The sequence below is a fragment of the Trichomycterus rosablanca genome, chromosome 3, assembly GCF_030014385.1.
Source record: "Trichomycterus rosablanca isolate fTriRos1 chromosome 3, fTriRos1.hap1, whole genome shotgun sequence".
In the NCBI taxonomy this organism is placed as follows: domain Eukaryota; kingdom Metazoa; phylum Chordata; class Actinopteri; order Siluriformes; family Trichomycteridae; genus Trichomycterus; species Trichomycterus rosablanca.
In genome coordinates, this window is record NC_085990.1 from 17,518,145 (window position 1) to 17,532,702 (window position 14,558).

The following is a 14,558-nucleotide window of genomic DNA, read 5'->3' on the forward strand; positions in this document are numbered from 1 at the left end:
GGGAAACCTTGAGTCCTGCCATCCATGTGGATGTTACTTTGACACGTACCACCTACCTAAGCACTGCTGCAGACCATGAAAACGCTATTCCCTGATGGCTGTGGCCTCTTTCAGCAGGATAATGCGCCCTGCCACAAAGCAAAAATGGTTCAGGAATGGTTTGAGGAGCACAACAATGAGTTTGGGGTGTTGACTTGGCCTGCAAATTCCCCAGATCTCAATCCAATCAAGCATCTGTAGGATGTGCTGGACAAACAAGTCCGATCTATGGAGGCCCCACCTCACAACTTACAGGAGTTAAAGGATCCACTACAGCACACACAGCACCACAGCACACCTTCAGGGGTCTAGTGGAGTCTATGCCTTGACGGGTCAGGGCTGTTTTAGCAGCAATCCATCATGGAATGTACACTGACACCCAATATCACAATTAATTCTATTCCCTACATTTTAGGAATGAATGTGTGGTTGTTTTCTCTGTACATGTACAGAAACAAAGTGCAGCAGACTTTCGATTATGGCTTTTATGTTTTTATGACGGTGCTTTTTTGTTGTTTTGTTTTTTAATACCACTAATCAAGATGTATCTTTAAATATTAAGGGATTTTATACCCGTTGTCTGACCTGAGCAGTACTACAACCATCAATTCTCCCCACCCAACTTTCATAACAGAGCCAGCGTGGAGGATCAGAGTCCACTGACAACACAGCGCTGGCATGTGTGGATTCCACCGTCTGACACATACAGGAGCAAACAACAAGCAGTCTCAATAATTTACAGACCCTTGTAAAGGGGCATTTATGACATGGCAATCCTGAGATTTGAATTATTTCTGTACTATTTTTTTTTTTACTATAACTGTATTTATGGGACACATTTTTTGTTTAAAAAAATGTAGTTTAAATTATGTACATTTATTGAGGGTTTTACTGATGCATGACAAAATCTGTTAGGTCAAAAATATCCATTCTATAGCCAAAATGAATGTGGACACCCCTCCTACTGAACAAATTACTAAATTCGAATTAGTGACATGTTGCTTTTATAGTTGAAGTAACAGTCGGTGAAAACACAATCCTGTTCCAGCAGCCCCGGTGCACAAAGCATGGTCAATAGAGACATGGTTTGATGTAGTAGACCTGGGTAGTGACCCTTAAATGAGCCACGAACCAAAAAAAATGGGTTGCAGAGAAAAATAATAATTAAATAAAATACATTACAACAGATACAAAACACGAAATGAACTTGTACATGTACGCCCCCTTGTGGAGGCTTTACGTTACATCTTGTAAATCACAGTGGGACCAGATTGCCGCCAATTTCATTGATTAAGTATATTTAATTTTGCAGTGGTAAAAACACACGCTGGAACCAGAGCTGGGATCTCAAATACATCGTCTCAAGTCTCACCTCTGCCTGCCGGCTGGGCTGAGCAGCCACATGAACAACGATTGGCCTGTTGTTCAGATAGGGGTGGGATATTAAAAAGCTGGATAAGGACTCTCTCATAACTAATGCAATTATGACCTCTGCTGGCTGATTGATGGCACCTGCACAGGGATGGGAAAAGAGTGCTGTCAGGGGGTGTCTCTCGGTACACAGTGCTGACATGCATTGCACTCACATACGGCTGCTGCCCACGTGGGTTAGCGTCATTCTCCTCAATCAGAGCAGGGATCGGCATTGGTGGAGAGGAAGCATGAGGCTATCGGGCAATTGGACGCGCTAAAAGTTGGGAGAAAAAGTGTGGGTCAATTGAAAAAGTAGAAGAACTCCAGTGGTAAAGTTAGAGTCCAAACCTGGAGCCTAAAACACTGCCTTTTCTTACAAGCTCTTTTAACTAAATGGGCACAAATTCCAACACTAACTCACATGGAAAGCCTTTCTAGGGAAACTCCCCATTAATACTCATGGTTTTGAAATATGATGTTCAACAACGTCATGGTCAGATGTACTGTTAAATTTGGGCATAAACCTAATTCTTAGGTGGACAAATCTGTAGACACTAGATTAAAACAACAAAATCTTGTACTAGTTGTTTAGTTTACTTGCACTGACATTATTTGACCAAGCAAATCAAATCACAACTATAATAAACTGAGATAGGAGTTTTTGCATACAAAAATAGAAAAAAGGCAGCTGTCCCATCTAGTATGTTCAGTTCTAGTTTAGGGGTTTTAGGAGGGCTCCCAGGCTGACTGAGGCTGACCCCAGGCAGGCTTGGAAACAACAGGAACCTCTCTTCTCAGCTCTTGTAGTCTCTCTACTCGCTGCCTCTCTGAATCTACGGCATCCTGCTCTTCCAGAGACTCACGAATCAGGTCTTTGAGGCGAGGCAGTCCAAGGTGTGTCAAGGCAGATACAGGAACGATGTGTTTGAAATGAACAAATCTTGTGGGTTTCATGTCTTCAGGCATGAGCTGACTCAGTTCTGAATGAAGGAGAAGAAAACAGCAGTGAGTCAGGTTAGGGTCAGAAAAGACTGTAGTTTCTGTTGTCATAAAATCCCTCTTTATTTGTCACCTAGTCATTTCTATTTCCCTACTGAAATTCCTCTGTAGGATGAACCACTACATATGACCTTTCTGATATGTCTGAAACAACTAACCTATGAAGGATCACACTATTTAAGGCATTACATTCACCACAGTGTTTCAACATTTGAGTAAATCACATTTTGCGATTTTAAGCAACCCTGATTTTTTTTATCCCAGTCGTCATGTATCTTGGCTTGTGCTCTCCACCAGTTTTTCACATTCCTGTTAGGTGACTTAATGCCACCTCTGAAGCAAAAATTCAAAAAGTTTTTAATGGATTCAGTCTGGAGATTGTGCTGGCCATGACAGGGTCTTAATCTAGTGGTTCTCCATTTACACCTTGACTGACCTGGCAGTGTGACATGGAGCATTGTCCTGCTGGGCAAAAAAACAATCCTTAGAAGTAGAGGATTGATTCATAAATTGATTCATGCATACTTTTGCCCGATTTCTGTTCAGCTGAAGCATCCCTAGATCACTGCCAATCCTCCACCAAATTTAAGAGTGGATGTAAAGCAGTGTGGCTTGACAACCTCCATTGGTCTCCATCTAACTATTAGATGGCCAGATGTTGGCCCAAGCTGAAAACTGGACTCATTAGAGATGACGACCTTACTGTAGTACTCTACAGTCAATTTATTATGGTCTTTTGCAAACCTAAGCCATATTCTTCTATGCCTCTTAATGATGAAAGTCTTTTTTTCTAACCCTGACTGACTTCAGTCCTGCCCCTTCCCAGTCAGTGGAGTGTCGTTTTTGTTCTTATGAACTGTCGTCTTTGAAGTTTGAAGAGTAAAAGCACTGAAACTCACTTCATCCCTCTGCAAGTAATACCCGAATTAAACCCTTCTTTTCGGTCAACAGTCATGATTCCAGTTATTTTTTTAGATACTACCATCACTGTTTGTGCCACCCAGCGGGTCTTATTGCAAGATTTGTTTATTTGTTTATTTATTGGCTTAACATCATGTCAACACATTGGTTACATTCATGACATGATAAATGATTATCTTTTTTTTTTTAATAAATAAAGAATCAAGTCATAGTCTTTATTGTTCAGTTTTTGTTTTGTCTACCTTCATATGCATGTTTTCAGTTTTATTTTCATGAATAGTTAGATTACTGTTCTACCAGCTTAAACTTTGTTAAAGATTTCTCTCATGGTTTGGGGGAAAGCAAGTCTTCGCCGCTCTTTTAGATACTTGGGACAGTCGATTAGAATATGCCTGATGGAGACAGGTACTTGTCAAATGTCACGTTGTGGAGCTTCTGACCACAGCAGCTTTTGAATATTTTTGTATATTTGTTTGTAAATTTCCCTTTTTAAATAAGATTTGGTTCAAAAAATGCAAGCCAAACATCGGTGTTTGACCTCAGAAATGCTCTTTTAAATAAATGGGCAAAAAGAGAAAAAATAAAGCCTTCCCAGATGAGTGGAAGCTGTTATAGCATCAAAGAAGGAGACCAACTCCATATAAATGCCTTTAGAATTGTATGGATTGAGAAGTGAATGTAATAAAAGCTCCTGTAGGTGTAGTGTGTAGGTGTCCCAATACTTTTGTATGTGTATGCATTATAATTTACATTTACAGACTTACAGTACTGTGACAGTATATTGTCTAAGCAACTAAGGGTTAGGGGCTTTGTTCAAGGGCCTTTGTTCAACAGTGATTACTAACCAACCATTCGATTACTAGTCCACTACCTTACATGCTAGGCTACAACTGCCCTTTCTTCATTTAGGTCATGTAGTAAAATCCCACTCATGTTTACCTGGGACAAATAAATATTTCCTAGGTCAATTTTGTGTTACAAAGGCAGATTGTCCAATATAGAGTAGAACATTTTATACAGGACATGCAATTGCACTGCTTTTTCAGCAGATGGCACTACACGTACATGAGGTATTTTGTGGTCTAACGTCAGGTCCTGGTTAAGTTGAATTGCATGGCTGTCCCCGACATGGTTAGCTGCATGGGCTCCACCAAGAAGCATTGTAAATAAGAGCATTGGGCTCATCATTTAGGATAGCCTAGTGCACCATACCTATTTCTACCCAATCAGTATACAAATTCGGTATATTTGGTATATTAAATGGTTTTTAATAAAGGTGTGAAAATATTATTTGGCAGCTGTCAGGAACACGTCCTGTTTTGTGATGCCATGGCTATATTAATTCTCTTATTTAAAGATAACCTTAGATTTATTTAGACAGATTCAACATGTTTATACCCTCTTGGTTGTCTAGCTGGTTCTCCAGTTCTCTGAGCTTCTCATCAGCTTCAGGTAGGTCCATCTTATTTACCACAAGAAGAGCTGGCTTAGTCAATAGCTCCTCCTTATACAACTCCAGTTCCTGTTAAGTTGGAAACATATCGTTCATTTTATATAATTCATTTATATAAATGTTAGCAAGAAGTGTGGCTGAAAAACCAGAACTAAAAATAATCCACACTTTTGACCATACCCAGGCTTTTACACAGTGCCAAATGGACCTAAATGGGTTCCAAATAAAACAGAGCCATAGTGTGAGGCAGGACAGTGGGTCTTACCTTAGTGAGCAACTGCACAGCTTCAAACGCAGATCTGAACGGTGTGTTACTGGCCAGCTGGAACCCACAGACATCAACCTGAAAATTCAGAGACCTTAAATAGAGAGTCTTGTTTATAAATTTAACACTGAAGCCTAACGTCTATTTTTCAACTTACCACAAACATGAGCTGCTTGGTTCTTTCTACATGTTTGAGGAACTTGTGACCCATGCCTCGGTTCATGTGAGCACCCTCTATCAAGCCGGGCAAATCTGCCACAGACACCTACGGAACAATACAATGGTCGGTCATACAGATGCTGAAACGTGCTGAAGAGCAGCGCATGAATCCACTTATAATCAAACAAGCAGTTACCTGCTTATGGTCCTCATACATCAGCTTGCCAATCTCAGGTCTCAGAGTCGTGACTGAAGGAAAGCATGACAAAGACACTTGGAATTCATGAACCGTAATAAAATTGTACAAAACATTTGCCAGAAACATGTACACTCTATGATCATAAGTATGTCAATACAGGCTTATCAAACATTATGTTCCAAAACCATTGCATTAATGCATTTTCCTCCTGATTTAGCGCAATTATGCCAATTATGCCCTCCAGATGGCGCCCAGCTGACCGATGGCAACGCCAAGTTTCAAATCGAGGAGTTCAGAATCTTTGCGCTGGTGTGCTAGCGGTATATCTGCTGCATTTGTAACAGCCCGTTCTGGAATAACTTTCTCCAGCATTTTGAAGTGTCTGTAGGAGTTTGTTTCAACTTGGTAACAATAGCATTTGTCATGTCAGACAATGTTGGATGAAAAGACCTGGCTGGCAATCAACATTCCAAACTTCAAAGGAGTTTGATAAGGTTGAGTTTATGGTTCTCAACCTCATCAAACCATATCTTTATTTACATTTTTGGCATTTAGCAGATGCTTTCATCCTAAGCGACTTACAGTACTGTGACAGTATATTGTCTATATCAAGGGCCCAAAAGTGGCAGCCTGGCAGTGGTGATTACTAGTCCAGCACCTTAACCACTAGGCTACAAATGCCCCTTTATGAAGCTCAGTTTGTGCACAGAGCCACAATCATGCTAGAACAGGAAAGGGCCTTACCAACTGCTGCCACAAACTTAAAAGCATATTTCTTTCATTATAATTAGTTGTATGCTCTTGTTGGCAATGAATGTGACTGAAACACCTGAACCCAATAACTAAGAGAGGTGTTCACATACTTTTGGCCATATTGTGTATGTCAAATTGAACACAAACTTAAATAAAGTATTTAATTATATGTTAAATTACATTCATTTAGATTAGCTGAAGCAGAACATTGACTAATGTTCAGACTAAATGGTTGCAGAAAGTGGTGGTGGATTTAGTGGTCAGTACTTACAAGGGTAGCTGGCAATCTGAGGTGTGGCGTGAGACAGGGCAGTTAGTAGAGAAGATTTACCTGCATTAGGAAACCTGTTATGATAAATAACAGAAATGTAAAAGTGGTTTACTATACCAGTGGTTTTAAATTTTTTAGGACCTCAGCCCCCTCCCACTCCGTTTGACTAAACTCAGTGATGAAATATATTAGGATAATTTCCTTTAAATTCATTTTTTCTATCTGTTTAGTACCTGTTTGTTTAAGGATAGAACAGTTACCCAAAGAACAAATAAAAATAATATCTCTCACCCCACTAAACCCAGGTCTGCAATGAGACGGAGGTCTAAACGGACGTGCCGGGTTTTGCCTTTACTGGGTAAAAACCCAGACTGGAGGGATCCACCCAGTCCACCTCTTGCCACTAAAAGCCTTTCTCCTTCATGATTTAACTCTCCTAAAACAAGAAACAATAGGAATGATTAGGCTTGTCACAATCCTAATATTTAAAAAATTATATAAAAAAACATTAATATATATATTTTGGTTGGAAACGGTGAGGATGAGAGGAGTAGTAATTGGTCGTGTCTAAGAGACTGACAGAGAGCTTATAGTCCGGATTTAGCACCATCTGATTTCCACCTTTCTGGACCGCTTAAAGAAGCTTTAAGTGGAAAAAGATTTTGTGATGATGATGTGAAAGCAGCGTTGCATCAGTGGCTACAAACTCAACCAAAAACATTTTTTGCTGATGGCATTAAAAAGTTGGTACGATGCTGGGTATCTGTGTTTAGCTGTATTTTCCTCCTGTTTCACTTTTAAACTTGTGTTACAGCTCGGGGTTCTGAGGAATTATGAGAATCAGCTTTTCTGAGAGTCTAAAACGTCTATCGTTAAAATAAAGCTCAATGTGACAAAAATTTATTAAAAGAGTGGCATAGAAACACTAATCCTCTCTTAATTATTACTGCTCATAAGTTCTTTTCACTAATGAAATTCCCACAATTTTTGAGATTCATACCCAACATTCTTCCTTCATCTGTGGTCACTGAAATTCCAACTGGAACAGAGATTTCCACATCCTCCCCTTTTGATCCTTTAAGTGCACGGATACTAAAAAAGCAAAGAAAACAGACATTGATCACATGAATCATTTACCTGCCCACTACTTACTGAGAAGCAACTTCCATTTTTATTTACATTTGTGTTTTTTAACACCACTATGTAGCCACCTAATACAACATGTATCCTTTGATGAACTACATTTGACACAGCTCATTACCTCGAACATTTTAGGGTAATCTGGTAATCTTAGGGTAGTAGCTGTAAATTTCCATATGTTATTTTATTTAAACTGCATTATTTAAATAGTAATCATGGAAGGCACTAATGCACTAACTTTTTCCTCCTGTACAAAAAAAGGCATTTTCTTTTCTTTTTTTTCTATTTATTTATGCATTTTTCCCCCGATTTAGCGTAGCCAATTAGTATTCTGCTGCTGGAGATCCTGATTGTTCGAGGAGGGTATATTTGCCTGCTCCACGCCCCCTCTGACATGTGCGCAGTCCCTTAACCCCTGTTTTTTCGCCCGTGCCTCAAGGGTTCGCATATGAGTCTCTAATGTTTCAAATCTCAACTGTAAGTCGCTTTGGATGAAAGCATCTGCTAAATGCCGAAAATGTAAATGTAAATAGTCACCAGGGGTCATATGAGGGTCAGGGGGGTGGTGACAGTGTAAAAAGCAACAGATGAGCTACAGTCAGTAATTGTACACCCACAAAGTTCACCTGTATGTTATGTGTGGCTTATAAAATAATCACTAAATGTAAGTGCCACATAGGTGTACCTAATAAAGTGCTTCATGCCGCACTGGTACAATTTCTAAGCAGGTATTACCAACCTTTATTTCAAAAAAGATGGGACTATGTTTAAATTGTTAATAAAAACAAAAGATTTGATTTGTAAATTATTGTATATATATTAAATTAAAAATAAATAGAAAAGCACAACATTTAATATAAATAACCTTGTTCTGCTTCATTCAGATACAGAGCAAAATGGATTGCTTTTGTATTTTCTGGAATTGAGGTTTGTATGATATAAACTTGATATACACACCTGCTGTTGGTCCCAACACCGGCAATGAAGCGTTTCTGGGGAAACTTGTCTTTGACACGTTTCAGGGTAAGGTCTTTTTTAGCCACCACCAACACATCTCCTCCATTTCCACCATGTCCTCCCATGCGAGGTAAGCCCATACCACCGCTTCCTCCCCTCACATACAGCCGCAGGTTATCCACGAAGTTCCCATACTGCAATCAGATCAAAAAGAAATAATAATAATATAAAAATATATATTATTTAAAAAAAATTGCATGTGCTTTTAGTATAGCATACTCCAAAAAATAATCTATTGGGTCTGACGACCAAAAGTTGCTTCCTTTGTTTGCAGATAATATAAAAAACAAATGACTGATGATAATGACCCAGAATCATCATGTAAAAAACTATATGAAAAAAAGTATCTGGACACCCCTCCTAATTACTCTATTAAGTTCAGGTGTTTCAGCAACAGCCATAGCTAACACTTCAACACAATCAACTATATTCCGCTTTGTGTAAATAGTTTGGGGAAAACGACATTTACAGTTCCAGCATCACTGTGCCCCTATGCACGAAGTAAGGTCCATAAAGACATGGTTTAATAGTTTGGTGTTTGCTCTTTTGAATATAGGGGCATAACATCCCAGAGACACACTTCAAAATCTTGTGGAAAGCCTTTTCAGAAATGTTGAGGCGGTTATATGTGTAAGCAGGTGCCAATGCAATGTTAATGCCCATGTTTTTAATATGGGATGTAAAACAAGCTCACAGCATGGTGTCCACATAATTTTGACCATATCGTGTAGGCTTGATGTGCACAATTTGAAGTGAGTTTGCATGATGATATTCCTTTACTAATCTTCTCTAGGTCACGGTGGGTCTGGAGCCTTCCTTAAATCCCACTGCACAGCATCACACACACACACACACACAGAGTAACTCATGCACACCTAGCCAATCAACCTACATATGTTTGAGATGTCAGAGAAAACAGACATACCTGGGGTAAACCCATTAAAGCACCTGGCGATCATGACCCATTAGTGCCACTTTTGTGTCCTCATAACATCTTCATTAAATAACTGGTATAGGCAATTGATAAAAAAAATAGGCTACTGGTGTATACATATAAAATCCAAGTAGATCTACTCAATATGCTCAAACATATGTAGACACCTAACAAGGTTAAACATCTTATCACAAAAACCATGGGCATTAATATAAAATTGTTGAGCTAAAGACACAGAGAGGAACATTTCTGGAACAGCAAAAAAGTTTTTGGGTGGTTACTATAAAACGTTGCAGAACAAGTTGTTACAACCCCTTCCTAGCTACAGTGGTGCTTGAAAGTTTGTGAACCCTTTAGAATTTTCTATATTTCTGCATAAATATGACCTAAAACATCATCAGATTTTCACACAAGTCCTAAAAGTAGATAAAGAGAACCCAGTTAAACAAATGAGACAAAAATATTATACTTGGTCATTTATTTATTGAGGAAAATGATCCAATATTACATATTTGTGAGTGGCAAAAGTATGTGAACCTCTAGGATTCGCAGTTAATTTGAAGGTGAAATTAGAGTCAGGTGTTTTCAATAAATGGGATGACAATCAGGTGTGAGTGGGCACCCTGTTTTATTTAAAGAACAGGGATCTATCAAAGTCTGCTCTTCACAACACACGTTTGTGGAAGTGTATCATGGCACGAACAAAAGAGATTTCTGAGGACCTCAGAAAAAGAGTTGTTGATGCTCATCAGGCTGGAAAAGGTTACAAAACCATCTCTAAAGAGTTTGGACTCCACCAATCCACAGTCAGACAGATTGTGTACAAAAGGAGGAAATTCAAGACCATTGTTACCCTGCCCAGGAGTGGTCGACCAACAAAGATCACTCCAAGAGCAAGGCATGTAATAGTCGGCGAGGTCACAAAGGACCCCAGGGTAACTTCTAAGCAACTGAAGGCCTCTCTCACATTGGCTAATGTTAATGTTCATGAGTCCACCATCAGGAGAACACTGAACAACAATGATGTGCATGGCAGGGTTGCAAGGAGAAAGCCATGGCTCTCCAAAAAGAACATTGCTGCTCGTCTGCAGTTTGCTACAGATCACATGGACAAGCCAGAAGGCTATTGGAAGAATGTTTTGTGGACAGATGAAACCAAAATAGAACTTTTTGGTTTAAATGAAAAGCGTTATGTTTGGAGAAAGGAAAACACTGCATTCCAGCATAAGAACCTCATCCCATCTGTGAAACACGGTGGTGGTAGTATCATGGTTTGGGCCTGTTTTGCTGCATCTGGGCCAGGGTGGCTTGCCATCATTGATGGAACAATTAATTCTGAATTATATCAGAGAATTCTTAAGGAAAATGTCAGGACATCTGTCTATGAACTGAATCTCAAGAGAAGGTGGGTCATGCAGCAAGACAATAACCCTAAGCACACAAGTCGTTCTACAAAGAATGGTTAAAGAAGAATAAAGTTAATGTTTTGGAATGGCCAAGTCAAAGTCCTGACCTTAATAAAATCGAAATGTTGTGGAAGGACCTGAAGCGAGCAGTTAATGTGAGGAAACCCACCAACATCCCAGAGTTGAAGCTGTTCTGTATGGAGGAATGGGCTAAAATTTCGGAAACGTTTAGTTGCAGTTATTGCTGCAAAGGGGGGTCACACCAGATACTGAAAGCAAAGGTTCACATTCTTTTGCCACTCACAAATATGTAATATTGGATCATTTTCCTCAATAAATAAATGACCAAGTACAATATTTTTGTCTCATTTGTTTAACTGGGTTCTCTTTATCTACTTTTAGGACTTCTGATGATGTTTTAGGTCATATTTATGCAGAAATATAGAAAATTCTAAAGGGTTCACAAACTTTCAAGCACCACTGTACATACATACAACATTACAAGCGTCAGAAATAGAAGTTGCAACAAAGTTGTGACCCCCATCGGAACTGTGAATGCTGTAAGGAATCAATTTATCCATTATGTTCAGTAAAACCCTTTCTTAATCCAATTGACACACCAATAGGAAAAGTATGTTTTCAAGCAACTGTTTTAAAAAATAACAGAAACACTCATGTATTGTTCCAAAATTAGGTGTTTCTGTTCCACAGATAATTGCAAATTGGAACATATCTCTAACAGTTATCTGTTGGAAGAAGGTTTGGATGCTTCCCAAAAAGTATTTACAGATAAATTAAATCAAGGAAGATTCTTATAAGATTATTCACCAAATAAATCCAGTAAAATTCTTCTTCTTGTCAAGATGTAAGGTATACTTTTTGTGGCACACCCAAAGCCTTGAGTGATCACACTTGAAGACTATGGCAAAATAGTTTTATCCTGTACTTTATTCCTTGTGAATTTGATCCTTTTATTTGTGTATTAATTTATTAGGATTTTAATGTCATATTTTACAGACTTTGGCAGGATAGTTACTCATTACACAAGATTCATCAGTTCAAGTCTTTAATGTCAAACACAGTCATGGACAATTATGTATCTCCAATTTGTGAGAGGAAACTGGAGCTCCCGAAGGAAACCCACACAAAGGGAGAACATGCAAACTCCACACAGAAAGGAATCAAACACAGGACCCACCAAGCCACCTCTTTTGTGTAAATTAGGGATGTAATGATACACTCTACCCACGATGCGATATGATTCATGATACTGGGTTCACGATACGATTTTTTTCCCGATTTTTTTGAACAAAATGAAATTAAAGACAAATTATGACAAAGTTTCCGGTTATTATTTCTACTTAAAAAAGGAAAATAAAATACTGTATTTGTGTTTATCTTTTATTTATCTAAATAATGAATGTCCTTTTATTTCTGAGGTAGGTACAAACTATGCAAAACAATACTGCATATTTTACATTTTGTGTAAAAAAAACTGAAATAAAATTTTTTAAACAAATCCCACATTAAATAAATAAATGAATAATACAAATAAAGAAAGTATCCTCACATAAATACATTTGGCTGGAAAATTCTGAACCTGGCAACCCTGTAGTGACGTAAACCAGGCGAGGTGAATAGCGCCAATGCCCTCTGCTCTTTAAAGTAAATATCAATTCATTTTACATGTCAAATCGATTTAAATCGTTACACATGTGAATCGATTTTTAACTGTCCTGTGGTGCATCGTTACATCCCTAGTATAAATTACTAAAATATTCTGAAAAACAAACATTTTTTATGTCATCTTTTTATCTTGTTGGCAAAGTACTACACACATAAGTGTCCAATGGATGTAGCTCAGTGGGAGAGTGCATGCATTGCATGTATGAGGTCCAGGGTTTGATCCCCTGCATATCCAGCTAGTCTGTAGGCAGTTGTAGCGTAGTGGTTAAGGTACTGGTCAAGGTACTGGTCCAGTAATCAGAAGGTTGCTGGTTCAAGCCTCACCACTGCCAGGTTGCCACTGTTGGGCCCTTAACCCTCAATTGCTTGGACTGTATAGTGTCACAGTACTGTAAGTCGCTTTGGATAAAAGCCTAAAATGTAATGTAAAAGGTGCTAAAAAGTAGTATTATGTATTGTAAAAACCTTATCTTCTTTTTGTAATGAAAAAGCTTTAAAAACCTGGAAACTGTGTTTTGATTTTGCCATTTTATGTAAATAATCTTGTTTATAATTTTGTAATGTGTTCTAGAATTTACTGATACTTCTCTGTATTTTTTTATTTTTATATTAATGTGTATTTTCCTTTTTCTATCCCCTGGCTATACTGTAGTGTTGTTTGTTTATAAAAAAAAAAAAAAAAAGATGAAATTAAAAAAAACATTTAAAAATGTCGTGAGCACGTAGTTTGCTGAATGTGTAACTGAAGGACGGAGTAACTAACCTTCCGAAAACACGCCCTGCTAATCCAAACCATTCTGACAGTCTCGTTATGAAGCACTTCCAGAAAGCAGTCGCTAATATATATTTATCTGTACAAATTATATATGTAATACATTTCTACAATACTACACATAACTGAAGCTACCAGATGTACACAAACCATGTGTTTGTGGAGCGGCATAACAAGCCTCAGCCATAGCGAAAATTACATTTCAAAATAAAAGTTTGATTAGCCTCATATTGCTTAACAAATAAAAGTCCTCGCATATCTTAAGATAAAATTAAGTAGAAACTGTTTTATTATTTAAGATAATTAAAACATTGTAACTGCAAGAAAACTTCGTTAGAGTTTTTAAAGAGATATTTACAAGAACAATTTACCAAATTTGAGGTGCCACAGCAGTGTAATACGGTTTCTCTACTTACTACATTTTCAGCATTTAGCAGACGCTTTTATCCAAAGCGACTTACAGTACTGTGACAGTATATTGTCTAAGCAATTGAGAGTTAAGGGCCTTGCTCAAGGGCTCAACAGTGGAAACCTGGCAGTGATGGGGTTTGAACCAGCGACCTTTTAATTACTAGTCCAGTACCTTAACCACTAGGCTACAACTGCCCTACTATCTGTGATGAATTATAAAATAGAATGCTTTTATTTGTCATATATACATATACAGATGTACAGTACAACGAAATTCTCTCTTCGCATATCCCAGCTTGTTTGTACGGCGCCCCTGAAGCAAAGAGGGTTAAGGGCCTTGCTCAAGGGCCCAACAGTGGCGGCATGGCTTTTTTATTTATACGTAGTAGGTATATATAAGCTTTCACTTCACAGCAAAAAAAGGGCCTGGTTTTGATTCCTCGAGCAGGCGGCCAGGGTCCTTTTAGTACAAAGTATGCATGTTCTCCATGTGCCTGCCTGTGGTCCCACCAGGTGCTCTGCTTTTCCTGCCACAAGCGGTCAGGCCAGCTACTAGAAATTGCCCGAAATGTGAGTGTGTATCTGCCCTATGATGGACTGTTGATGAATGAATCAGACCCACTGCGACCCTGAGCAGGAAAAAGACAAGGTAAAACAGACAGTGAATGAATAAACATGAAAAATGACTGTCACCTAAACGTCCAATGAATAAACCTGCAG

The 14,558-nt window shown here is 38.5% G+C and overlaps 1 protein-coding gene across 1 annotated transcript; it reads right to left on the reverse strand.

Annotated features, from left to right (window-relative positions):
* Positions 1–1,026: 1,026 nt before the first annotated feature.
* Positions 1,027–13,575, reverse strand: gtpbp10 (GTP-binding protein 10 (putative)). Its single transcript, XM_062990995.1, has 10 exons — positions 13,419–13,575; positions 8,570–8,763; positions 7,473–7,564; positions 6,764–6,908; positions 6,473–6,546; positions 5,446–5,498; positions 5,248–5,355; positions 5,091–5,168; positions 4,771–4,894; positions 1,027–2,432 (listed from the first exon to the last, which is right to left on the reverse strand). Exons 1-10 carry the CDS (start codon positions 13,449–13,451, stop codon positions 2,179–2,181), a joined length of 1,155 nt encoding a protein of 384 aa, XP_062847065.1. The 5' UTR covers positions 13,452–13,575; the 3' UTR covers positions 1,027–2,178.
* Between the last annotated feature and the right edge of the window lie 983 nt (positions 13,576–14,558).

Excerpts from the sequence above, each read along its gene's own strand:
- gtpbp10 (XM_062990995.1), bottom strand. The coding sequence starts at position 13,451 with ATGGTTTGGATTAGCAGGGCGTGTTTTCGGAAG. Across the intron at positions 6,909-7,472 it reads AGATGAAGGAAGAATGTTGG|GAGAGTTAAATCATGAAGGA; the intron begins GTATGAATCTCA and ends TTCTTGTTTTAG. Across the intron at positions 5,169-5,247 it reads CCAAGCAGCTCATGTTTGTG|GTTGATGTCTGTGGGTTCCA; the intron begins GTAAGTTGAAAA and ends CTGAATTTTCAG.